Raw genomic sequence first — 25,945 nt, forward strand, 5'->3', positions numbered from 1 at the left:
AAAAAAAAACGTCAAAACTAGGGCTTTCATGACTACGCAGTACAACTTTACCAAACCTTTGCATTTTTAACTCTGACATCAATAGAATCATGTGAATTGCTTAATCAAAACAGCAAGAAAAAAGGAAGTGGATTTGTTGTTGCAAATATTTTTTTCTTTAAAAAGAAAAAAAACCAAAAAAATTTGTGGGATTAAGACCAGAAGAAACATGGTTTTATTTGAAGTCAACTCAACACCTGCAACTCCATGGGATAAATCTCAGCCTTTAGTCTCCTTTTACCATCAGTGGGGGGAAGAAAACTCTATTCATTGATTCCTAGTTCAGAGAGATCTCCCCCCTACATCTAAAATCGTAAACAAAAATGGTCTTGAAACTCCTAGTTTAATCAGCCTTGATGTTTTGCCTTATTAATGCACAATGATTTGTACTGTTTAATAAATATACAGCGTATACTTCGTATGTTACTGTGTATTCAACTGTCTTCATCTTCCCTAAAACATGGTAATTTAAGACCAAGTACTATGTTACCAACTCCATTCAATGTCTGATGTAACTCCTGGGAGTTTGAAAGTGCTGTGCAAAATGCTTTATTTTTGTTGGTGTGGGGTTTTTTTTTGGGTTTTTTTGTTTTGCTTCTCCCCTCCCCCAACCAAACCCCTTGTATCGATTTCTTTTGTCAACATTCTTCCTCAACTGAAATCAGACACAGTGTAAGTTATCAGAGACTCGCCCAGTTTCAACTACACAGCCTCCAGTTTTGGAGTTCCTGGCTCACTGTTCCAAATTACCAGGAAAAAAAAAAATGAAAAACACCACAAAAAACCCACAATGAAAAACCTTTTACTCCCCCTCCTTTTTTCCTGTGGAGGTACAGTCCTAAGTTAAAAGGCATTTTCATATTGCTGATGTCAGAATCAAGATACATGTAACGTACACAAGCTGTAGCCAGTAAAAAGGCTGCAACAGGTGATAATGAAATATTAATTGCAATATTGGCATCTCAAGAAAAAGAATACATTGATGGCAGTCATTGGCTGTGTTACTATTTTGTAATTCTTGTCCATTTGTAAATTGTTTTTACTGTTTATACATACTTTTCAGACTGCCTTTCTTTTTGTAATTTACGGAAGGTTTATAGATGAATGATCAAAGCTTCCCCATTGTGTCTTCAGGTAATAATGTAAATTACTGTAAGATACCGTGTGCTAGGTAACATTTAATTAAGTAACTGGCCTAAAGTTGTGGTAAAGTACTGTGTGGGTGTGTGCATGTGTACAACTGTTGTGTATTATATTTTATATAAATAAATAATTTGATATTTTGTAGAGTGCAGTATGTTTCATGGATCTACTGTCTCAGCTGCTTGATTATTGTGTTTGCCTTCCCTCCCTTTCTAAAGGATTAGGCACCACAGGTAAGATACACACCCAGGGAGCCGTTCCTAAAGCTGCGTGCTCCGACCCTGCACCCATGCGGAGAAGGAACAGCCCACAGTGACCATTTCCTACCCTTCCATAGCTGACGAAAGGAAGCAGCTGCAAAAGCTCCTTTTCAGTTGACCTCAAACGATACCAACCAGATCAGAACAAATAGCCAGAACACGTATAATGTAAGTGACAGTAACCAGGAAGAAATACAAAATAGGGAAAGCTGAAAGCACAAAGTATTTGCCATAACCCCCCAAGTCCTTCTTCATTACAAATTTAATGTGGAAATGCTTTCGCAGCCTAGGAGAGGAAAAAAACTGAACTGAATACAAGTTACAGAGCTCCCTCATTCTTCAGAGCTGTCAGCTGCTGAAGTTTACTGTAGAATAAAGGCGTATCTAAACGCGAGTCTGGGGGGTTTCCAGAGGTAAGAAATGGTTGTAAAGATACACTAGTGTTATGTCAGGTGGTATGCCCAGAGCCCAGTCTTGAAGTATATAAGCAAAGACACCTAACACGATCAAGTGAGCAAGGACTACAGCAACCACTTTATTTAAATCTCACAAACAAAAGGAACAAGGTTTGCAACAAGTTAGTTAAAGAAACCAGCACTAATCCCAACTGTTCGCTAGGCGCTGCCTGTGTCTCTGCGCCTGATAAAAAAAGGTCCAACAACCTTTTTTTGCGATATGAAATATTTCAGGATAAAAAATGCTGTCCTTATCTTAACAGCTAACAAAACCGAGGAGGCAACAATTGCATTTTGAAAATTAAAAGTGTGATGTGCTACTGGAGAAACTTGGATTTTGCTCCGCGTAACTATGTGTCTTGTATGCTGAAAATAATTCTGTGTGAAACCTCAAACCCGTAAAAGAACAACTGATAATCTTTCATGAAGAATCCCAGAAACACTTTCATAAATCAGTACTATAAAATAGTAAGAAATTATGTAGGTTTTATAGCAAGCAGAGACCTATTCAAAATGCAGATCTGCCAACTTTAGCTTTTTCCTGCTACAATGACAGTGTTTCACAACTGCAGATACTCATTCTCCCATGCATGTCTCTTTAAGAAAAAACAAAACCAAAACCCCAGACAGTTCCACATTCCCTAGAAAGGAACTACATTATTTTTTGTAGCTGGTAACTCAGCTTCAAAGATAGTAAAGTCTGTCTGAAAGCAACAGGTTTGGCTCTCTGTGAATACTCTGACCAACAAGGAAAGCCAGTTTATGAGCATACTGGCACGGAGCAGGTACTCTGATAACACCCTGCAGAAGGAAAAAAAAAAAAAAAGTTATTTTCAAGTCATTGCAACAAGCATGCATTCACTGTAACAAAGACAGTCCTGGAATTCAAAAGTCTGGATACATGTAAAATTCTTATTCCCTGTAGTTTATGCCAATTTGTCAAAACAACATTACATACCCTGAACACATTAAAAAAAACATGCTTTATAGAAGCAAAAAGCTTCCCAACTCCATCCCCCTCCTCGCGCCAAAAAAGCTTCTTATGCAGGTTTACATTTGATGCTGGATCTCACAGAAGGTGGGACGTGGGTAAGTCACGTGAAATATTTGTGATTACTGAACTAACAAATCTAAAGCGCGTCTCATTGTGAGGTGATGGCATGCTGATCTCGGCATGCAACAGAAGAAGCCTCAGCTGAAATGGGAGGAACACCATTCCATCTCCACACAAAGAAGTGAGCATTTCTGCAGGTAACAAATAATCATTTCAGTTTTGCTTCTGAGACAGAATTTGGGACTAATACTTAAAATAACAAGTATTTTCCAGTGAGAATAAATATTACTTTTATCTTCAGACTTCAGAAGGACTGTGATTATAAAATGTCAAGCTCTCAAACTACCCCGTAGGTCAAGAGGTGTACTTGCACGCTTTTTGGATCTGCGTGGGTGTTGTAAGGTGGTGTTTGGGTTGTTACTGCATGAAGATGTGCAATCTTAGAAAAATATTCTAATTTCCCAGAAAAAATACTTACCGACCAGTTGTAGTACATGTGGCAAAGCTTGTACGTTAAACGTTGTACGTGATCTGGTTTCAGCTTGCTAGTGTCATAAATTACATTATAATGAGTGGGTGCAACACAACCGTTTTTCACTGCTTGGCTCACAATAAAGAAATCATACCTGTAACAGGAAAAAGAAACCCTCAGAATTCCGATACAGAAAGGGCTGCTTTTCTTGGAAAAATGCAGACACCCACGGATTTGTCTTACTTAAGCATACTGAGTAAAACCCAAAAGGATGCCTGTGCTGTGGTCACAACATAATCAGTTTTCTTTCTTTCTGAAAGGCCAGAAGATCTGGAAGAATGTAAATGGTCTTATTATATGGACAAAGTCTTACAACGACAAAGACCCTAACCATTCATCATATACATATACAGCGCGATAACCACGCTGGACACATACTGAACTGATGCCCCTCGTTTACTCTAGCACCCAAGCCATGTTCGGATGTCTGTCGCCTATTGCAGCACCTGGAACACCTGCAGCGAGTTGGCAAAATACAAGAGAGAAAGGCGAAACTATCGGACCTGTGCTGCCACAGATGACTGCACTGCTCCCTACGCACTCCAGCCTTCCTTGACCAAAGTCAAACCTTCCATCATGTACTGAATCAGCTTCTCGTTTCCCGCGTACCTGACCCTGAGCATCACGGAGCGCAGCATGCAATACTGCTCAATGCCAACAGCAAGCAAGTGACATCAATGAGATCTGTGTACATGTTTTACCCACACCCATAACTGTACAATTCCGAACCTTCTTCTAGTGACTTCCCAACCACCCAAGAATACTTCCACCACTTGCTCATAAAATGCACCCTTACAAAGTAACAAGATTTATATGCAATGCCAGAAGTAGAACCAGCCAGAGTTTAAATTTCAGGTAAAGGACAGCTGGGCAATCCTATCCATAGACACTCATTTGGTACTAAACCTTTAAAAATCAAAAAAGGAACCGCAAAAAGTGAAACACACACACACACGCTTACTTAAAGGGTATGGAATACTCTAAACATATACAAATACTGCACATTGAAACCACGAAATACTGCATAGCAAAGTTGTAAAAGCTAAGCTTGTCCATTTCTTTCACCTACACGTTCACAACAATTTCTTTTTCAAAAGGCCACCAGTGTGGAAAGTATTCTTCTGCTTGATCCCACAATCAGTTTAATATCAGATATATTTCCTTTATTATCAGGTTGCCAGCAAACAGAAGTGTTACTTCTACACTAACTTACCACTCCGGTCTGGTAACCACCACGTCAACAACAGTACCAGGGGGTGGGTTTATAGTTGCTCCACCACAATGTGCGAAGAACCTGGTATGCACTCGTTTCTTCACAACTATCACAGTAAGTCTCGGACTAAAATAAAACGCCAAGAAAAGAAAAAAACATTAATGTATCCAGAAAAACTGCACTAAGAGTTCTTCAGGAACAGATTCTGTAGAGCTTCAAATTAAAACCAATTAATTTAGAGTTCTCCAGGGCATTAATTTCATGTGTAAGTCTTCACTCATTGATTTAAACAGAAAATCGTAACTTTAAATTTTTAGTTTCAGGTGCAACTTCGATGCTATTTCTCACCAATCCAACTTTAATTAAGAGAGACACAATGAAGACCAAAAGGAAATCTTCTAAACACAGATCTGCTCTCTACCTCTTCTTTTCATACAGATAACACGGCGTTTTAACAGTATTTTTGGTAAAGAGCAAGCCATTTATAGAAGCTAAACAGAAGTAGTAAGCACTTCAACTTCTACTTGCTGTAACTTGTTTTGTGCTCTGCTTGCCTGTGGCGTCAGGAAATATTCTTGTTTTTCAGAGCAGATTAAGAAACCAAGTCACTGCAGCTGCTAAGTTTTAAAGCAATGTTGAAAACTGCAGAACGTAAGTGACTGGACAGCAGACAGTCCTTTCCAAAGTGGAAAGAACTAGATGGGCCTACCGGAGACATGCAACAGTAACCAGCTTTTTCCACCAGTTCACCACATGCATCAAGAATGCCTTAAGTATACAGGTGTATACGTGTGCGTATTGAGTACTCACGTGGTGCATGTACTAACAGCTGTTCCTATTATAAGTTAGGTATCTCAAATAATGTAACCAGTCGCCATAAAAGCAATTATTTGAGCTCAAGTAAAAATAAGTAAGGATGAAAAGACGACAACATCTTCATCTGTAACCACTCTTTGTATCTCAGCCTGTACTCCCCTTGCAGTATGAAAAAGAGGGTTGGTGGAAGCACTTACTTGTAGTCTTTACCAACACTCTTCAGGCAATCCAAAAATTGAGGAACTTCATAATTAACCACAGTATTTAGTTGTCCATCTCCTACTCCATCACGATACACAATAATACGAGAGGGCAAATACTTATTCCACTTGAACCAGTCTCTTAGAGCAGCTTTAAAAAAAATCAAAAGCATAAAAGCTGTTGGCTACAACGACAATTTATACCAAAACATAAATGGATTTTTATTACTGGAAAAACAGCAGTAGGAGTTTTTAAACATAAGGTCAAGTCTGTCAGTCACCTGAAAGAGGTATGCATCATGATACACAAATGTTACCTGCAAAAAGTATACTGGTTTACCAGTGCACCAACAGAAAAAGAAAGAACCTAAGATTATCTACTCCGCTGGTGCTGGCCGCTCTCGCAGGAAGGAGCTGTCATCCTTTAAATCTGTCTCCTTTAAAACATTCTTTGAGGTGCATTGATAAGTATTACTTAATTATTGTTAAGAAATATGGGAACCAATAAGAGAATGTAGACAAAAAAGCCATTGATTTTCAGCAGTATTTACAACTGTATTTTTGATCTGTTTTTATCTAAATGCAAGGTTGGTAACACTGCCCCTCAACACAGCTGAGGCATATTTTGAGGAAGCTGAAGGGTCATTGCTTTGATCTGACTCAACAAAAGCAGAAAGCCTTCCCTTACTTTGCAAGCAGGCTTTGAGCCCATCCACAAGTTCTTGCCCACGACCTTGAACAGCACAGCGGGAGAACCACCTGTGAAGAACATGATGAAAGATGACCTTCAAAGCACTTCCCAGGCTTACTTCAGTGAATTTATTTTTTAAATGGCTACAACCACTTAGGTCTTTATGGGTACTGTGGGTCAATGCAGTGAAGCAAGAGTTAGCATACTGTGAGACTGTTTCCCTTGCGAAGAAGCCCCTGTGGTAAGACAAAAGCCTTAGCACCATGTGCAGTTCCTCTCCATCAGAACACTCACACAAGTCAACTCACAGAGCAGAAAAGCCTGATGCCCTCCATTCATCCCAGACCTTGCCCCACCTTCTGTCCCCTCTTCCAAGCACTGTGGAAGGAGGACAAGGCTGTTCCTTAAGGGATGCAGTGGAAAAAAACCCCTCACAATATATAGTTATTAACAACATTCAGTAAATCAGTTTGGACAGTCTCATGATGGCCCACCGCATTCAAGCTACTTCTCAGCGAAGTCAAGATGTTTCTTTGGCATTCAAATCTTACCGTGTCATTGTTTGATTCAGGCTAGCAACAAATCCTGCAATCGACGGCTTTCCAGATAAAGTGTCATGGTAACAATCAATTCCCACAACCATCACCTGTTTCAACTTAAAAGGAATCAATACAGAACACACATTATCAGTACATAAAGACATGCCGAAGCACCTATCAACTCCATCCTATAGTGTAATAAGACCCTGACATAAGTGGTACAGTTCCAGGACAATTCTTTAATTAGACATCTCCTTATGTCGTATTTCACTTCATGCCTCTTCTCACCAGCACAAAACAAACTACACAAAGAACAAGCAATTTTTTGGGGGGCGGGGGGAAAGGCTTGCTTTTAAATAAGGCTCAAAAGAACACAGTTACCATTTTAAAAAGATACTACTTACTGGAATCTCAACGCTCCAAAGTTCTCCACCCATTTTACAGTTCATTTGTAAGGCAATTTTCGTTGCTATGGCCATAGCAGTCTGAGGCTTGCTTAAAGTGCGAGCAATCACACACTGACTTGGAATGGGACAATCCGTACATAAGTATTTCTTGATAGCATCATATTTATCCTTTCGGGAACTGGACAAGACACAAACTGCCTTTAAAGAAAAAAAGAAGCAGCTGCATACTGACATTTGCATAACAGTTGTAGTTCTATAGGAAAAGTTTCTTATGCTCAAGAGAAATTCAAGCGTTCACAGTGCAAGAACAGCTGGAAAGTGTCAGTGTCCATACTTCAGAGCCAAGTACAAAGACTTTTCCAGAACGATACCCATAGTTAGCCCAGGGTTTGAATAGCAGTATGAGTAGGCATGTAGTAGATAACTCTGGAGCCAAGAGTTTCATTTCTGAGAATGAATCCCACCAGTCTTAAAAACACCAGTTACAGAGATTAACAAGATTTGAAATTATGGATTCAAATACATACTATGTTTGTGTTGGGGGTAATACTTTGCTGTAAAGCCCTTAAATAAGCTTCTGTTCTATCATCTACTTCAATCCTGAAAAGGAAAGGAAAAAATATGTACAGAAAAAAACCCCCAACTAACTGCTACTGAAACTTCAGCAAAAACATAAATGCTCATTATGCATCAGTGCTGTATGAACTGTCACATTTATAGCTATTAATAAACATACAATATTTACACATTTTGAGGATTAAGAGGAATCATCCTCAAATTAAAGTCTTCCAAAAGCAATTAAATTCAAAGTGAAAAGCAAGCACAGGTACTCAAAGAATGATATATGCAACGAGAACTAATCAGAACACATCTGAAGTCAGCAAGAAAACACATACTCCTTGTATTAAATAGATGTGGCTCTGCTTGAGAAGGCTTTCCTCAATGACCGTATGTCTAATACTGTTTGGGTTTGGCATGCTTTGACCCCCAGGGAAAGCTCTCACAAATAAAAGCACAAGTAAGGAAGTCAGCATGCAAATTGTTTTTGCCTGGGACTGAAAGTAACTTGTTTTATTAAAAATCTCACAGAAATCTGCAGTGTGACATACTACACTATCTCCTCATGTACAAGCCCAAGCATGCTAACAGATACACCTTAGTATGTATAAAATAATTTTTCCATCAGCTTTCTAAAGAGACTTACATGGTTGCCTTGTTCATTTTGATTCCCATAGATGGTGTGACTTTAAACAGATTCTGAAGTAGTGTATTAGCAACATCACAGTTGCGCCGTGTGTATACTAATAACCAGTTGTCCAGAGGCTTTGCGCAGATTAAAGGAGTTCCCCTAGTCTCCTTCGACCAATCCGCAAACTGAGGATTGTAATCAAACTGCAAATAAGAGATGGCAGAGAAAGAAAAATCAGCATCCTAGTAAAGAAGCTATACCACAACTACTTCCAGATACACATCAAGAACAGACTTTAACACTTCTGCCTAGAACAAATGACTTTATTTTTAGCTGTTCCTTTACTGCTACTGTCCCTACTTTAAAATAAGCTTTATCTAGCCCTTTCAAGAAATCCTACACTCTTCAAATGTTTCATTCATAATTATGCAAAGATACATAGAATTTTTAGCCCAGGTAACTTGTTACTATTTGTAGCACAAAACCTATGCAGCAAAGACACAGCTGTTTATGTATTGACTTATTTTTCACATATTTTTATTTTTAACAAGGTAACTGCTTGAGAAAAAGAAAAGTACTATTATAAAGAAGATATCAGGCCTTTTCAATAACAAGAATAAAAAAGGCTTTACCAAATACACAGATATACAGATGAGGATACTGTAAAATGCCCTTTTCCATCTAGCAACCATTCAAAACAAACAAAAGATCTCTATTACAGAGCAAATATATGTTGGTTTATGGCATAATTTAATTTTATGGCATATCTTTTATGACTTAATTGAAATCTAAGTTATTCATACTGAAGAGTCACCCCACCTTTGAGTGAACAGATATTGTATGTGGTCTGTCTACTGATACTGAAATAATTAGTGGCTTTTCATTTGAAGACGTTCATATTTTAATAAATGGGAACCAGTCAGAAACATCCCTAGTCTCCTAGTTTGTGCATCTGGAATTACTTTGTTTACACAGAGGAACTGTTTTGCAAGGAAGACACTATTGTAATGCAAGTCAGAAAAAATCTTCAGGGGTTTCTATACAGAACTTGTAAACAATTTCAGAAGTTTGCAGGTCCTCTGTTTGGACAAAGACTTTTGTATAATGTTTTAACTCATAATCCTTCATTTACAAACCAACAAGTAGTGTTTCCTTCCTTAATAACTTGCTTCATCAGTGAGAGATCCAGAAGATGTCAGAAGTTATTTACCACAGCTCCTGGTTGAAGGATCTTTTCTCCTTGAACAACTCTTCCCGTAAAGGATAGTAAATTAGAATCAAAGCTTAAACCCCAGTCTCGGAGTTCCTTCTGAACACTGTCATCTCTGTTTAAAAACAAGATTTAAATTAAACCCAAGAAATATGTTCTTGCTGAGACTTAAATAAAAAAAATAAACAGTAAGATTTCAAAAGTTTTGTTGCAAGAAAAAAGTTTGTCATGAAAAATCTGTAAGATAAAGAAGTACAAAAGATACTAAGGTAGCATACTTTTGGATGCAGTCAATAAGTTTTCCAATTTCACATTGTCTTTGCTCAGGTGGCAGTCGTGTATGAACAGCCAAGTCTTTCATCATATTAAAATCACTACGCATCTTCTCAGTTAATCCTGTTAACAGCAAAATGTTTTTCTGAGTAAAAGTTAGACTAAAGACTAAGAAAGTAAACTTGTAAGTCACGCAGATTAGCTATGCATGTACTGCAGACACGTAAAGTGGTGTCAGTAGTAATCAAGGTTTTCAGTTGCTCCCTGTACATATATTCCCATCTGCGCTGGGAAAAAGAAAAAAATAAATTAAAAAATCTGCATTTTTGCACTTGAGAAGAAACTACACAAGACATACAGCTCTGTATTTACATTCCTAGCAAAACAATTCTGAGATGGAAAGGTACTGCTAGCGCAAAATCAGTATCTCAGAGGAAAATATATATTTATCTATCATACAAAATTGTCAATTTTTAGCAAACTTCTGTTTCAACAGAAGTTCTGCTGCCAAGAAACACTACAAGGTATCAGTAGGATAATGCTGAATTTTTGTATGCTGAAATAATTGTGTTCTGAATACGTATTATATATGCATTCATATATATATTCATATATCACATATATATATATTTTATATTATATAATATATATTGTATATATATTATATAGAAAATAATGCTGAAACATTGTATGCAAAGAGTATGCAACATCAAAATCCCTGGAACTTTTCAGCATCATGTAAACATAATCTTTTAGCTACAAAACTTGTTTCTAAAAATCACATTTATACAAACAAAACATTCCTACTTAACTTGAGAAGAGGCTGCTGTCAAAACACCAGTTTCAGCAGGCATTATGGTTGGACAGATGCTTTGTTAGTGGGCTGAACCTGACTGGAGGCCAGGTGCCCACCAAAGCCGCTCCGTCTGTCACTCCCTTCCTCAACCGGACAGGGGGGAGCAAGTACAACAAAAAGCTTATGGGTTGAGATAAAGATAGTAACAGGGAGAGGTAACAGGCAAAACTCGTACTGAACACAGCTAGAGGGTGAAGAGTGAAATGGTGGGGAATTTCTGTTGTGGTGGTGAAGCAACAAGGGGCGGATTGTGTGTAAACTGTCCACTTCCATTTGGTGTTGTTATGATGTTATTTTGATTTTGGTGTGGGGAATTTTTTTTTTCTTGATGTGAGTGAAATCTGTGATGAATGCAGATTTTAAGGAAAATTCTTAAATACGTGATTCACAGAACAGAGGTGGGGGGTGGAAAGCAAGTTCTTACAGAAGCCAAATCCATAGCGCCCCCAACACCAAAACCTTGCCATACAAACCCACTAAACTTTGATATGAAAAAACGCTACAGTACCTGTCAGGAAGCACAGCTCGGGAATTAACACCACCGGTACTGGCATCACAGTCCCTCTCTTCCTCCTAGACTGACTGATCAAGACAGGCTGGTTCAAGTCAGTAATTTCTTGATTGTATTGCTGTATTAGAAATACATACTGTATGTTAGTTTATTCATAACGAACTCAGTTTTCTTAAGCATAATGCTCACTTTAGAAAATGAGTATTTTTTCCTAGAAACAAACAAAACCAAAAGAAATGCAACCAGCAACTTTTTTTCAATTAGCATGGCTAACTTGAAAGGAACTCCTTTTGTCAGAAGCCGCCAAATGGGGAAGCACTATTCTCTCTGTTGGTGCCATCAAATTATTGACTTGCAAAAGACAACAGAAGCAATGCTTCTGCCTTGCTTGAGGCAATTACCACCCAGAGTATTCATCCCAAGACTGCGATCCTCATTCCAGTTCAGTAACGAACATTCCCACCCCACAGAGCAGTTTACTTCAAGGCATCACAGGAATCCAAGTGAAGTTTCTGAAATTCAATCCTCCCACAACCTTTCCTTGCATCTGGCAAGAGTTGGTCTGTCTAGCAGTCACTAATTTAGTTCAGAAGAAAAAAAAACACAAAAAGGTGACAAGCTGACAGTCAACAAACATACTTCATAATTCAACTTTTCCTTTTTCTTAAAGGGAACCACACCTCAGAAACTACTCAAAGGCTAACATTTTTGTAAAAAAAAGCAGGATCACAGCAAAGGCAAGATGGCAGAGAAAATCTGTAATTTATAAACTCCATCCCGAACTAGAATGGATAATATTAATTTTGCTGCTAGCTTATTAAGTCCTACCCTGTTTCCAGTTGAAACTGATGGGCAGAAAGATTTCACAATTACAGTAGTAGGCCCATAAACTTTGCTGCAAAGAACCAAAATTATCAAAGAGTAACTTCTCTTAAGATGATTGTCCATATATTCTACCTTCAGTAAATTATCAGCAAACTTGCTGAGGGTACACTCCGCCCATCACCCACGTCATCAATAGAGACGTTAAAACAGGACCGGACAAAGTACTGAGCCCTGGGGTACACCGCTAGTTACTGGACTCCAGCTACATATCATGCCACCCATCACCATGCTCTAGGCCTGTCCATGCAGCCATCTGTCAATCCACTTCATTGTCTGCTCATCCAGCCCATGCTTCACCAGCTTCTCTACAAGGATCTTACAGGAAACAGTGTCAAAAGCCTTACTGAAGTCCAGGTAGACAATACCCGCTGCTTTCCCCTCATCTATTAAGCCAGTCATTTCATCACAGAAGTTTATCAGGTTGGTCAAACATGAGTTTCCCCTGGTGAAGCCACGCTGACTGCTCCTCATGACTCTCTATGTCCTTCACATGCCTGGAAATGTTTCCAGGATTAGCTGCTCCATCGCCTTCCCAGGGATCAATGTGAAACTGACTGGCCCATATTTCCCTGTGTCATCCTCCTTGAACTTCCAGTAGGACTGAAGACAGTAGTGACTTTTTATTTCCTCCAGCCATTGGGCACTTATCCCCTATCACCAACATCATTCAAATATTATTGACAGTGGCCTGACAACATGAGCCAGGTGCCTCAGTTACTTGTAGGTGCAATCCACCAGGGCCCAGGGACTTGCTCAAGTATTCCCTGACCTAATTCTCTTCCACCGATGATATGCCTTCCTTGCTCCAGACTCTTCCCTGGTCTCTGGGGCCTGGCAATCCTGAATGGCCATCTCTCTAGTAAAGACTGAGGCAAAGGCAGCATTCAGCACCTCATCTTTTTCCACACCCTATGTCACCAGGGGCCCTGCCTCATGCACAGCAGTGGGGTCAAATTTTCCCTAGTCTTCCTTTTGTTGCTTACGTACTTATAGAAGCCCTTCCTATTGCCTTTAACATTCCAGGCCAGATTCAATTCCAGCTGGGCTCTGGCTTTCTCAATCTCGTTTCTGCATGCTGGGCCAGTGTCTCCATATTCCTCCCAGATTACCTGTCCCTGCTTCCACCTTCTGTATGTCTCCTTTCTGAGTTTTTCCAGGAGCTCTTTGTTCATCCATGTAGGCCTCCCAGCATTTTTGCCTGACCGACTACTCATTGGGACGCACTACTCATGCTGAATCATGCTGCATAGGTTACTCGCTACCCTCAGATTACACAGTATTCATTAAAAATAAAATTCTATTAAATAAAAACATGAATTACAAATCCATGCATAAGTAAACCTCTGACAACGCTCTAACATTTCAAGTTAAAGCATAATGCACACATTGACCATTAGGTTTCCATACCCTTTTGTAGTAGTCTACGTAGCTGATCTCAGAACCATCTGCTTTTCTAAAGGTACACTGTGGACTGGCATCCCAGTCAATGTCATCAACTCTGTATGTTCTGTTATTGTACCTAAATAAACAATGTAATCAGTTTGGGGATTTTTGATCTTAAATAGAAAAGAAATATAACTGCAGGATGAGTTAATAGTAATATCCATGGAAATTGAAAGTTTTGCTCCTATCAGCAGCAGTAACTTCAAGTTTTCACCTGTACGAGGCTATCAATTCTACTAAAAACTAAACTGTAAGAAAACCAAATGAAACCAGAACTAAACTAGTATGTACTACCCCTGCTCTTACAAACACTGTCATCTCAATACGCTTGCTAGCTTGACAATGATGTCATTTTCACGCTTTCTGATGCTTCTTTATATAGCTCAGGACATGGAACATCCCAAAAAATAAACAGCTCTCTAAGACAACAAGAGTTGAGAGAGACTTACTTTGTAAGAACAATTAAACCTATCAGCTCTTTAGTACAGGCATCTCTAAATCTTTGCTCTTCTTCAACCTGGTAATACAGACTGTACATAAAATCCAACACTGTTTCACTGCGAAGAACCTTATGGCTCACATCTGTACATAACATAATGCTTTCCTCATACTGCAGGACAGAACTTGTGAAGCCCGGCCAAACCATCAGCCTGCCAAAAGAGAACATACAGAATCTTAACGTGCTTTAAAGCATCTCTATTCTCACCCTGAGCAATTTCCGTCCACTTTCCCAGACATCGGAAAGCTGTTAAGACACAAAGAAGCTGTTATCCAAATATAACCAAGCTCCTGAAAGTTAACAAAATGAAAAATGTTTTACATGCAGGTATCCTTAGTCGAGATAAAAGGAGATTAACTGAACGATGTAGCAATATAACTGAAGTGAAATAAAGGATGCCCCAAAACTTAAGAAATCCATTTGGTGCCATTAGTCTTAAATATCTTATATACAAAGTTTATGGGTATCCAAGACACTTTAACAAGACTAACAGTTTATCTAGTTGAACACCATCCAGTTACTTCCATCAACCAGGTTATGTAGGCAAGGAGTACACCACAGCCATATGATGAGGCCCCAGTCAAACTCAAAGCTTGCTAACTTGTGCAACAGGCTTAGGGCTAGCGTGGAGCATCAGTAACATTATACACAATCCTGGCAGGGAATGAGGGCAAGATGTGACAGTGAGAAATAGGTGAGTTCCACAACTACCCATCCAGCGGGGTATGGCCAGATACGAATTTACATGGCAGATTAAATGGTCTTCAGAATGAAGGCTGGAAACTCCTAAGCTTTAGAATTCAAGTATTCGGAGATCTCAGGCTTCCAGACATTTAGGCAAGTTTTCTTGACAGTGGAGTAGAAATGTAATAGCAGAACACACACTGGTAACAAGTAATGAGATCTTACACATAGAAGAAAGTAAGTTAGAGAATGAGGTCTCATACTTCCCAGGAATACCAGTTTTTTAAGTCCATAGTTTTATTACAAGATAAACCACCAGAGTGGTGTATAAGTATCATCCTTTGTCCCTGCACCCCTCCTACGCCCAAGTATCCTTTTTGCCAAACCTGTGATTAGGGATGCTGATTGGGTCACTGGGGTTATAATAATTACGTCCAATCTGCTGCAAATTCAGCATCTTCAAAAGCCTGCAAGATGAAATATGGATGTCATTTACCATTATTATTCAGTTTATCAAACCATGCATGGTTCCAAACCTCTGCACAACCTCAGTTTTTGTTCATCTGACTAGATAAACAATCACAAATGTGACCTTTTAATTACTAAATTCAGAAAGGCCATGGACATTTAATTAATGACAATCCGTTGAGAATAAGTTAGCATACAACCCAACCCTTCACCAACCAGCTGAAGGTAGCAGTCTAATGAACCAGGCAGTCCAGGTACCCAGGTTAAGTAGAAAGATTGCAGAAAAAAACAGGTGATTTGCCAGCTCAAGGTTCTGCACTGCTAACTGCTTTAAAAGGCAAATCCAGAAACAAGTAGAGGGCAAGGGTAAGACTAATTGCCTACAACAGCACTCCAGTGTGAGTCTGCCTGCTCAGGGAAAAGGTATAAACGCCATTCACATGAACAAGTGCCAGGAATATGCATGTAACTGCACATTAAAACGTCACCAGATGTGGTTGGCCGCATAGTAATGTTAGCTACAAAGGCTTCAACATACAGATTTGTTACATTGATTTGTAGTCCACTCTTTGGAAAGGAAAAACTTAAGTCAAATATTTTTAGAATTATTACTTCTTATGAAGACACAACTTGGACAGCAAACCTTCTAAAAATGATGTTGTAAAACTGCAGACAGGTAGGTGAAGTAGGTGGCAACTCATTAGTCAATGTGATTGTTATCTTCACACCCTCTCCATTTCGAGTCCTACTGAACACTTCAGTAACCTGAGAAAGCAAAGTTTTGTTAATAAAACTAGAGGCAAACAGGGCTATATCTGGACTTTGCTCCACTAATATCGAATGGGACTTGCGCATTAAGAGTCTAATAAATCAAGACTTAGCTGAAACAGGAATTTGATTTCCTACTACAACTGTGAACCGTAACTTAAAGCACTTCATTCATTTGGGTGAAGATGACTACAGGATTAGAATGGAGGCCATCCACAAAGCAGCTGAATTCAAGATGAAGACAGGAACATGGCTTACCAATTCACATTGCAGGAAAAGACTCAACTTGAGGAAATAAATTTAATATATTGCCAATTAATATATTTTTCATTACTGATTCAGGTACTAGGGGGAAAAATAAGATACAGCGATAACATCTTCCCCCTCTCCCTTTTCCAGGCTCAAACTTACTCCAGACTCCTCTGCCCTGCCCTGTTAACGCCACCAGTTACACTCAGCCCCTCCAGCGAGGCAATGAATAGCACAAGGTGCAGAGTTGGGGGAGACAGGGGTTACCACTCGTACACATGGCATTTCCCCTCTGCTGCTCCTTTCTCCTCATTTTCTTCTGCTCTGGCATTCCAACCCCCCACCTTTTTTAAATACACAGAGGTGCCATCAACTTTGCTGATGGGCTCAGCTTTGGTCTGGGCCGGGGCTCGAAATGGCTGTGTACAGCACAGGGCAGCCCCTAATCTCTTTCCATGGGGGCCATCCCACACACACACCAGCTACCAAAACCTTGCCACACACACACAGTACATGTTGGATGTTAAAATACAGAAGTTACAAAAAGACATAAGAAGAAAGAAAATTAAAGGAAAAATACTTTCTATACTATCCACTTCTGTGCAGGGCATTACTCTAGTCTGCAGAACCTAAGCATTAGGACCAGATATTTATTACCAAATTTCTCTACATAAGCAAATTAGCTTATACTAATATATCCGATCCACTTAAATGTACTCATGGGGACATCAATTCTAACTTCGCCCAGACCAGTAAGAAACAAGATGCATCACAAAATGCAACTCAAAATAAAAAAAATAAATAGCATTCTTGTATCATACCTTATTCCCTAGTTTTTTTGGCAGGAATAATACCGATCCATCAAACGCATGTGTCTTTCCAATTAGCTCTTCATGCTGAAACAGCAAAGCTGATCGAAGACGGCGCGCTTCCATCTCAGGACTATAGCCAACATGGTACTGATATAAAGCCCACTGGGGTCGAGACGTCAAACGGACGTAATTTGCAGTTAATTTTATCCTATCACCTGAAGAACCTAAAATGAGAGGCAAACATCTTAGGAGTTACACAATTTTACTAGCTTATAGTAATTCAACAGCTCTGAGAAATTTTAAAGTACTAAGGCATTCAGACAAAAGATCAGAGGTCAGTTGCGTTCTGCAACTGTTCTAGACTCAGCAAGCTATAGGAAATGCTCACATAGGCACAGTGTTACAGACACCCACCTGCTTATCAGAGCTTTTTATAGTTCCTTCAGTTGTCAGGAAAAATCTCTCATCAAACGAGGTAAGCATTTAGATCAGTAACCTGCCCCCAAAAGGGTTAGTACCAGGTACTAGAGAGAATTTCCACCAAAACATACACTTCCTTTGTGGACAAATTAATCTTTCTTTGTACGACTCATAAGCACAATGCAGAAAGTAACAGTTGAGTATCAGTCACTAGACATAACCACATTCTCATTCATGTGTGACAAGATGACATTTCTTGTGGTATTTCAAGATTTTACAAACAAAAAACCCACAACAGCAAGAACTACCTCCAGATCACTTACGTATCTAACATATTTCTTCCCATTTTTTTCAAGTCTCATTCCAATTTCTTTTAGGCTTAAAGACACAAGTCTAATACAAAAAATACACTACAGACAACTATGGATCACTCATTTTAATCTGGCTTTCATTATCCATTTTTTTCTATCTCAAATACAACACCCCAAATGAAAACAAAAAAATCCTACCACATACAAAGCATGTATGTTACACTAGAAAATCGTACAAAGCTATAAAGAGGCCAGCAATACAGCTGCCTACGAAGTACAGCAAACCGTGATCTAGCATTAGCATAGCTCTAGAAAGAAAATCTACGTGAGAATGAAAACTACCATACTGCTTCTGCCCTGAAGTGACTTGAGCAGAACTAAGCCCCGACATTCCTGGACCTGTGGCATGCTCCAGCTATCGTCTAATTAACCAAAAGTGGACTACAGTTACTGTCATATCGTTGTGATGTCTCACAGAGTCACTTACAATACAAAACTATTACCAACTGTCCTGATTTCAGCTGGGATAAAGTTAATTTTCTTCTCAGTAGCTCGTACAATCCTGTGTTTTGGATTTACTATGAGAATAATGTTGATAACAGACTGATGCGTTCAGTTGTTGTTAGGTAACATTCATACTCAATCGAGGACTTTTCAATTTCTCAGGCCCTGCCAGCAGGAAGGCTGGAGGGGCATGAGAAACTGGAAGGGGACACAGCTGTCAGACAGCTGACCTGCACTAGCCAGAGGGACATTCCATACCAGAGCCTCATGCTGAGTATATAAACTGAGGGAAGAAAAAGGAAAGGCGGGGGGGTGTGGGATTCAGAGTGGTGGCGTTTGTCCTCCCAAGTAACCATTAGCATGTGCTGGAGCCCTGCTCTCTCGGAGGTGGGTGAACACCTGCCTGCTGATGGGAAGCAGTGAATGAACTCCTTGTTTTGCTTTGGTTGCATACAGCTTCTGCTTTACTTATTAAACTGTCTTTATCTCAACTCACGAGTCTTCTCACTTCCATTCTTTCAATTCTCTCCCCCATCCCACTGTAGGGGGACTAAGCAAGCAGCTGTGTGGGGCTTAGTGGTCAGCTGGGGTTAAACTACAACCACAACACTGGTGCAGAACCTGCAGTGTTGAACGCTAAAAATAATTGTGTTCTAGCAAGAAGGCAGGACCATCATGACCGCCTGATTTTACTTTTTTGATATGCATGATTTCATCTCAAGGAAGGAAGAATATAACCTTTTATTTAAACTAAAAAATTTCTTCAGAAGATGTCCCAAATTCCACGATCTTAACTAATTTGGTTAGGTCAATGTGTTACAAACCAGAACTTCTAGAAAAAAAACCAACCTTCTACTAAATACCAAACTTCTAGAAGCAAATCAAGAGTCCTGCTTGAAGAAGTAGACAACAGGAACATACAAGGATCATGACTTACGTCTAAATAGTGGCAATTTAAAATGCTACATAACTTCTGTCTGAAGCACTGCCATCAGACATCATCTTACTGTTCCTCTTCAGATATCAGGAATAACTTTTATCTTTTTCTAGTACACAATGAAGGTTTTCTTATTTTGTTCTCTAGGGAATACTAAAAGCATAAGCAAAGCAAAACTGTTTTTCATTCCAATTTGTTTATATGTCATAGTCTAATCTGAACATACCAGTTTTTGATTCTTGAACGTGTTCGATGGCTTGCCGAGTATTTATGCCAAGGTCATGGAAATCTCTGTGACGGCCACCCCTATCTCCGAAAGACAATTTCTGAAATCCCACAGAAAGCTGTAATCCTATTGTTTTGAAATTTAATGAAGAGAAAGAATTGAAATCAAGTCTTACATACAAAGAAGAATTAAATACAATTCAATTTTGAAAGTCATATATATAAAAAATTAAGAGAAATCCTGACACGTTAAGTTTCAGCTTCTGCTACACAATAAATTATTTTTAAAAATAACATTCAGGTAATTCATAATAAGTTCCTAAGATTTACAGACAGTTAACTAGTAGCAGCTTGCTAGCCAGAATAAAAAAAGATGTAAACTGCAAATCAGTAAATTCTTCTGCAAATACAGGGATGATGGATCTTCCATTTCATCTCTAGCTGGCATTGAAATGTTTAAACGCACTGTGATGTGAAATAGGTAAGGAAGTTTAATTTCCTTATTAAGAATTAAGGAAAACAATGAAATAAATGAAATATCAAAGTGAAATTTACTATTGGTAGTCATGCAGTTAAGTTGTGCCATCTGCTTTTTAATTTATTTTTAAACTATTTCGGTAAGAGGAGATAGTATAGATGGAGTAGAGCACACTTGAAGTAGTTTTCAAAATTCCTAGTTCAGTTATACTGCACTTTAGAATGGCAATACTATCATCACAAGGTACATACAGGGAACTTTTCCAAATCTTAGTAATAAATCTCATTTTGAAAAGAAAACCTAGAAATACAGTTTAAAGAATATCTGAATTGCATTCTCTTCAAAGCGTGTGCTCTTACAGGCAACGAACATTTTCACTCTTTCTGACCTTCTGGCCTTCTCCCATCCTGGTCTCCTGGAACACGCTGAGGGACCCTCTGTTGCCCATGGCCACCCAGTGGTTCTGAGAGCGCTGGAGGAATCCCTGGCTGCTGGGGGTGCTGACAGCTGGTTGGCTGACTTGGCAAAGTCTCCTGAACCTACAACAGTTAGGGACAGCTTTTCCTACTGCAACTGAAAAAACCAGCGTACTTCCAGGAGTAGAGCAAAACAAAGTCACTAACCAAGTACAGAACACTCAAACACCCAAGTGTAACAGCTACCTAAGTTTAATTTTTTTTTCCCTATATTAAGTAGTAGAGTTATTACTCTGTACTTCAAATTCCAAAATAACAGGGTTCAGGAATTATTTTTTTTGCAAGTTAATATTCATTTAACTAGTAGTATATGCAAATCTTCTCTTTGCAAGCTCTAACTAAAATTTCTGGACTTCTCATTTTTAACAATCCCTCTGATACTTCAAGTAGCTGATTACTTATTTTACAAAAACAGCTTTTGTAAGTTTAGTGTCTAGTGAATAAATAATATTAAAAAGTGTCATGCCTAGAAGAACTGCAACACACAACCCTCAGCCATAAGCAATCCTGCAATTCAGAGTTTCATGTTACCAGATCGCAGTCTACCCCACATTAGTCCCTCCAGGAGTAATCAAGTTCTCCAAGCGTAAGCAAGCAAGAGGCCAGTGTCAAGGATAATCATGAAAGCTGAGCTAGAGGGCCAGCCTGGCTCCGTCTTTCCCTGCAACACAGCAGAATGTCACAAACTGCCCACAATCCATTCCTGGAGTTCCTCTACTTGTTTGCTCTGAGAGCTCTTGCTACCCATCTTGCAGTTCTCACATGCATGTTCTGACACTAAACACAAGATCAGTAACTAAGCAGGCCCCTCTGGTTTTATACTCTCCATGTTATTTTTACGTGTTGTAAGATCTGCCAAAAGTATACCTTCTAAGAAGTCTTTAAACACCCATAAGCATTGCTGCAAAATCAAATGCACACTACCCTAAAGAATATTATGTGAAAATTATCAGAGTGCAGTACTATCACAGTAACAGCATATTATCACAAGTTTTGTGCTCCCTGTAGTATTCATAAAAGCAGTTCAGGAAAGATCAGTTCTGCTTTGCCTCACCTATATTCCATCGTTGCTCCTGAAGGAAGTGGTAATCCCACCTACATGGATTCTCTAGTCCAACAGCTAGGCAGAGCCCTGCGATCCTGAGCTCACTGTATTCCTTTCCCATCCATTAAAGGATCAGAACAGAGCTCCATGTCAAGTCACAAACTGAAGGGCAAGATTATGCTGGGATAGGGTCCACTGTATGGGTGTGGGGAAGGGGAACAACAGTCTTGTTCTTCATAGAAATACAAGATAAATCAGGCTGGAAGAAACCTCGAGAGGTCTCTAGCCCAACCGCCTGCTCAAAGCAAAGTGAATCATGAGGTCTGATCAGGTTGCTCGGATTTATCCCATCTCCAGGGATGCAGACTGCACAACCTCAGTATGCTTGGCTGTTCTGCACTGTGTTCCAGTGCTTGACAGTCCTCATCATGAAAACATTTTTTTTTAATGTCCAATCTGAACAACCCTTGCTTCAGTTTGTGTCCATTGTGTCTCATCTTCCCACCATGCACCACTACGAAAAGCCAAGCTCCACCCTCTCTGCATCCTCCTTGGAGGATGCAGTCTCCATGTCGGGAAGAACTTGCCAGGGACTGACCAATCTATCCTCTTTCTTACCCCTGCAGCAAGATCACAGGGTTGTCAGGACATCAGTAAGGAAAGGCAGGCCCCTGACCTCCTTAAACCTCACTAATGCCTTTTGATAAAAGCCTCAGTATTAAGAACCTGGTGTACTATGACATCTCTGTATCAATGCAGTGTAAAAGTCAAGTAATGGGATGGTTCCCTTCTACAACACATGGCTAGTTCTTCCAATCTTCCCCTGCCATCAGCACAGATTATGTTCTCACTTAACCTGAGACAGAGTGCACGCCCTCATTTTCTAAATGTCTAACATAAACGCTCCTACTCGTTCACAATCTCTTTTCAGCATGTCTTTGGAAACACTTCTGGAACTAACCCTCTTGGAGGGAGATACATGTAGTCTACGTGGTAGAACAGGAAAAAAAAAAAAAACAATGCAGACTTTTATCCACTCGGACTGCATAGTCCCTAAACCTTACTGTTTCCTTTGGTTTCCTCTTTGCCTACAGCAGGACACTGGTATCACCTCCTGACTACTGCTAACAATTTTATTCATGTTAAAGAGACAAAATCTGAAGTAATCAGGTCTCTTAGGTTTATAAATTCAGTTCCGGGTTCAAGAGGTGCATCAGTGCCACTGCTAATGCAAGACGCATTTCACTATTTGAGAAACAGACCTGTAAACTACCTTTTATCACGACTTAAACTCATCTGACACTGGCAAGAAATGGAATAGAAACACTCCTCCAACCTAATAACATTCTCAAATGAAAGTTTATTATTAGTAACTGACAAATTTGAGCAACTGCTTTAAAAAAATCTCCAGGTATGGGGCAATAGCTACAAACACACAAGTATGAACAATTTTCAAGCCATGGACTGACCAGGCCACATATGCACAAAATAATCCCTAAACACTAACTCAAATGCAGTCAGAAAGTCCTTAATATTAAAAGTAAAAGGACCAGATTCTGGCCAAATATACATTAATAGCAGCAGCAGACTAATGTGTTCTGCTTCTCTGCAGGCTTATCACAGTGGACAAAACGTGCTATGAAAACGTCTACCTATTTCCACTAGCTCTATTATAGCAACTGTACTACAATAGATCACTTGGTTGTAAGCACACAAAAATTTCCTTAATAAAAAGGAGTTAATGTAACTACACGCATGACACATTGCCCTGGTTTCAGCTGGGATAGTTAATTTTCTTCTTAGTAGCTGGTGCAGTGCTGTGTTTTGGATGTGATGTGAGAACAATGTTGATAGGACACTGATGTTTTTAGTTGTTGCTGGGTGATGTTTATACTACATCAAGGATTTCTCAGTTTCTTGGGCCCTGCCAGGGAGAGGGCAGGAGAGGCACGGGAAATTGGGAGGGGACACAGCCAGGACAGGTGACCCAAACTAGCCAAAGAGGCATTCCATACCATACGGCGTCATGCTGAGTATATAAACTGGGGGAAGAAGGAAGGTGGGGACATTTGGCATTATGGCATTTGTCTTCCTGAGTAACCGCTATGCATGATGGAACCCTGCTTCCCCGGGGATGGCCGAACACCTGCCTGCCAATGGAAAGTAGTGAATTAATTCCTTGCGTTATTTTTTTAATCTTTTTTATGAAAGAATCTTTATTCTTATATTAACCCTCAAGTTTTACATTCCTTTCTGATTCTCCTCCCCATCCCTCTGGGTGAGGGCAACTGAGCAAGCGGCTGCATGGTACTTGGTTGCCAGCTGGGGTTAAACCATGACACATATATACACACACACGTAACATCTAACATATATACCTGATATTAAAATAGGAAGTAGCTGAGCTATGACATTCCAAAGCCTAGCTGCACTCTAAATTTAAAGGAGAGCCAACTTACAGATGCAGCTCCGACAGAAGGAATAGTACTCTCCTGTGCTGGAGGTCTTCCTCTTGCTCTGGCTCTAGCTCTTCCAGTCATCTTCTAAGACAAACCACCTACAGCATTAGTGTTCAATCTTCTCCTTCCCCCACCCTTATTCCAAACAGTATTATGAGCAGCACCACTGCATTTACCCTTGTTTAATTTCAGCTGGTTCACTAAAATACACCCTCCTCTGCAAAATGTCCTGCTCTTGGAACTAATGCAGCCACAACAGGTAGCGTGGGGGCGTTACAGCTTCTTACACTCAAGTTTGAACTGACCAGCACAACCCACCACAAATTCTGAAGCTGTGAAGCAAGTCAACGAAATGGTAGAGCACGGCAGGATCTGCAACCTCAGCCAAGAATAAGTCGGAGCCTACTGATACTACTTTCAAGTGATGCTCAAGACTCAACTCAACCTAATTTGTTACATTACCCTAGGGGCAGGGAATGCTTCACCCAGAGCAAATGCCAACCGTTACCACCTGCTCGGCTACCTAATGAGGCAAACCGGCCCCACAGACCTGTCTGTCATCACATGCACCCCGCCCCCCACCCCCCCTTTCAGTGTGGGCTCAGCCATAACTTCTCTGCCAGCCTTGAGCAGTTTTTGGGGCCAAAACCCGCGCCCAGAGGCGTGTCCAACCCCCACTCTGCTCGGCCCTCTGTGTTACCTCAACCTGTGACCGGGGCGCAAAGGGACTACTGCTCCTACTGCTGCAATACGCAACAGCCCGTTCTCGTCACAACTCCACACGACTCTGTTCCCACGAAGGTCAACAGCCAGCCCACCACTGCCCGCAGGCCGGGCCCCCGCCACAGGAGCCGCCACAACCACCTCAAAGCGGCCGCTCTTCCCCTCGGCGTAATGGCGCCGGGGGCAGCTGCACGCCGCCGCGGCTGCACGCACTAGCGGCGCAAGGCGGGAACGCACACCCTCCTCCGATTGGCTCCTGAGCCCCGAGCTCTGCCGGAGAGTCCCGAAGGGTGGCGCCGGCCGCGGCGCGCAGAGCCGAAGGGCGCCGCAGCACAGCGCCCGTGCCCGCCCGCCGGGCGCCTCCTCGGGCTGCGCCGCCCTCCCCCTCCTGTATCGAGGCCGCTGGCGCCTCCTGCGTGATGTCTGTGATGTGCGTGATGATCCGTCGGCAGAGAATTTTCCTGCCAAAACCTCTTTCGTCCTCCCCCCGCTTCCTGCTTGGAACATAAATTAAGTGACCCAGAAGGTGGTGCAATGCAACAAGAAATAAACCCCTGTGAGTCGCGTCAGCGACGGGGCGCGCTCGCAGCAGCGAGGACGGCTGCCGCGGAGTGTTCCCCTCCGCGGGGTGTTCCTCCGCGGGGCGGCGGGCAGGCGGGCGGGGGGGGGAAGAGGAGGAAGAGGAAGAGCACCTTTTGCCAAGTAAGGCTGACTCGATCGCTGTGGCTGTCACAGAGGATCGCACCTTGTGTTTTAGGTGCTTCACAACAGAATAGCACAGCTCAGGACCTGGAAGGAATTGGCCGTGAGCAGGAATTGCCTCTAGCGAGCTCTGCCACGCTTCTGTGGAAAGGCGGGTTGTCTAGGCAGCACCAAGGCTCAAGCGCACGTTTCTGTTGTTTTTAATTGTGGCTTTGCTTAAAGATTAGATGCCTGTGACGCGTCTGGAGACACTGAATTCAAGGGACAAAAGATAACGTCACCTAATTGAAACCTCACCTCGACAAAACACAGTCCGACCCCCTGAGGTCATCCACTGTTTTCCAGGTACCTGCAGCAAAGAGGACAAGGCTCCTTTTCCTTGTCCTCCGTTACTCCTGGTAGAAACAGGTGACACTGCTGACGTTCATACTCAACACAAATACCACAAACGCCTCTTTTTGTTTGCTTT

At 40.8% G+C, this 25,945-nt stretch overlaps 1 protein-coding gene across 1 annotated transcript; it reads right to left on the reverse strand.

Moving 5' to 3' along the window:
* On the reverse strand, positions 1-25,083 carry PIWIL1 (piwi like RNA-mediated gene silencing 1). Its single transcript, XM_037377004.1, has 21 exons — positions 24,752-25,083; positions 24,052-24,135; positions 20,460-20,610; positions 19,595-19,720; positions 17,206-17,420; positions 16,011-16,132; positions 15,286-15,366; positions 14,166-14,366; positions 13,681-13,792; positions 11,386-11,506; positions 10,027-10,144; positions 9,749-9,863; positions 8,554-8,741; positions 7,877-7,949; positions 7,347-7,547; positions 6,955-7,058; positions 6,401-6,471; positions 5,710-5,863; positions 4,697-4,822; positions 3,430-3,577; positions 1-2,698 (listed from the first exon to the last, which is right to left on the reverse strand). The coding sequence occupies exons 2-21, from the start codon at positions 24,130-24,132 to the stop codon at positions 2,582-2,584; spliced, it is 2,625 nt and encodes an 874-aa protein (XP_037232901.1). The 5' UTR covers positions 24,133-24,135; positions 24,752-25,083; the 3' UTR covers positions 1-2,581.
* Between the last annotated feature and the right edge of the window lie 862 nt (positions 25,084-25,945).

Source organism: Falco rusticolus, chromosome 1, assembly GCF_015220075.1.
Source record: "Falco rusticolus isolate bFalRus1 chromosome 1, bFalRus1.pri, whole genome shotgun sequence".
Lineage (NCBI taxonomy): Eukaryota > Metazoa > Chordata > Aves > Falconiformes > Falconidae > Falco > Falco rusticolus.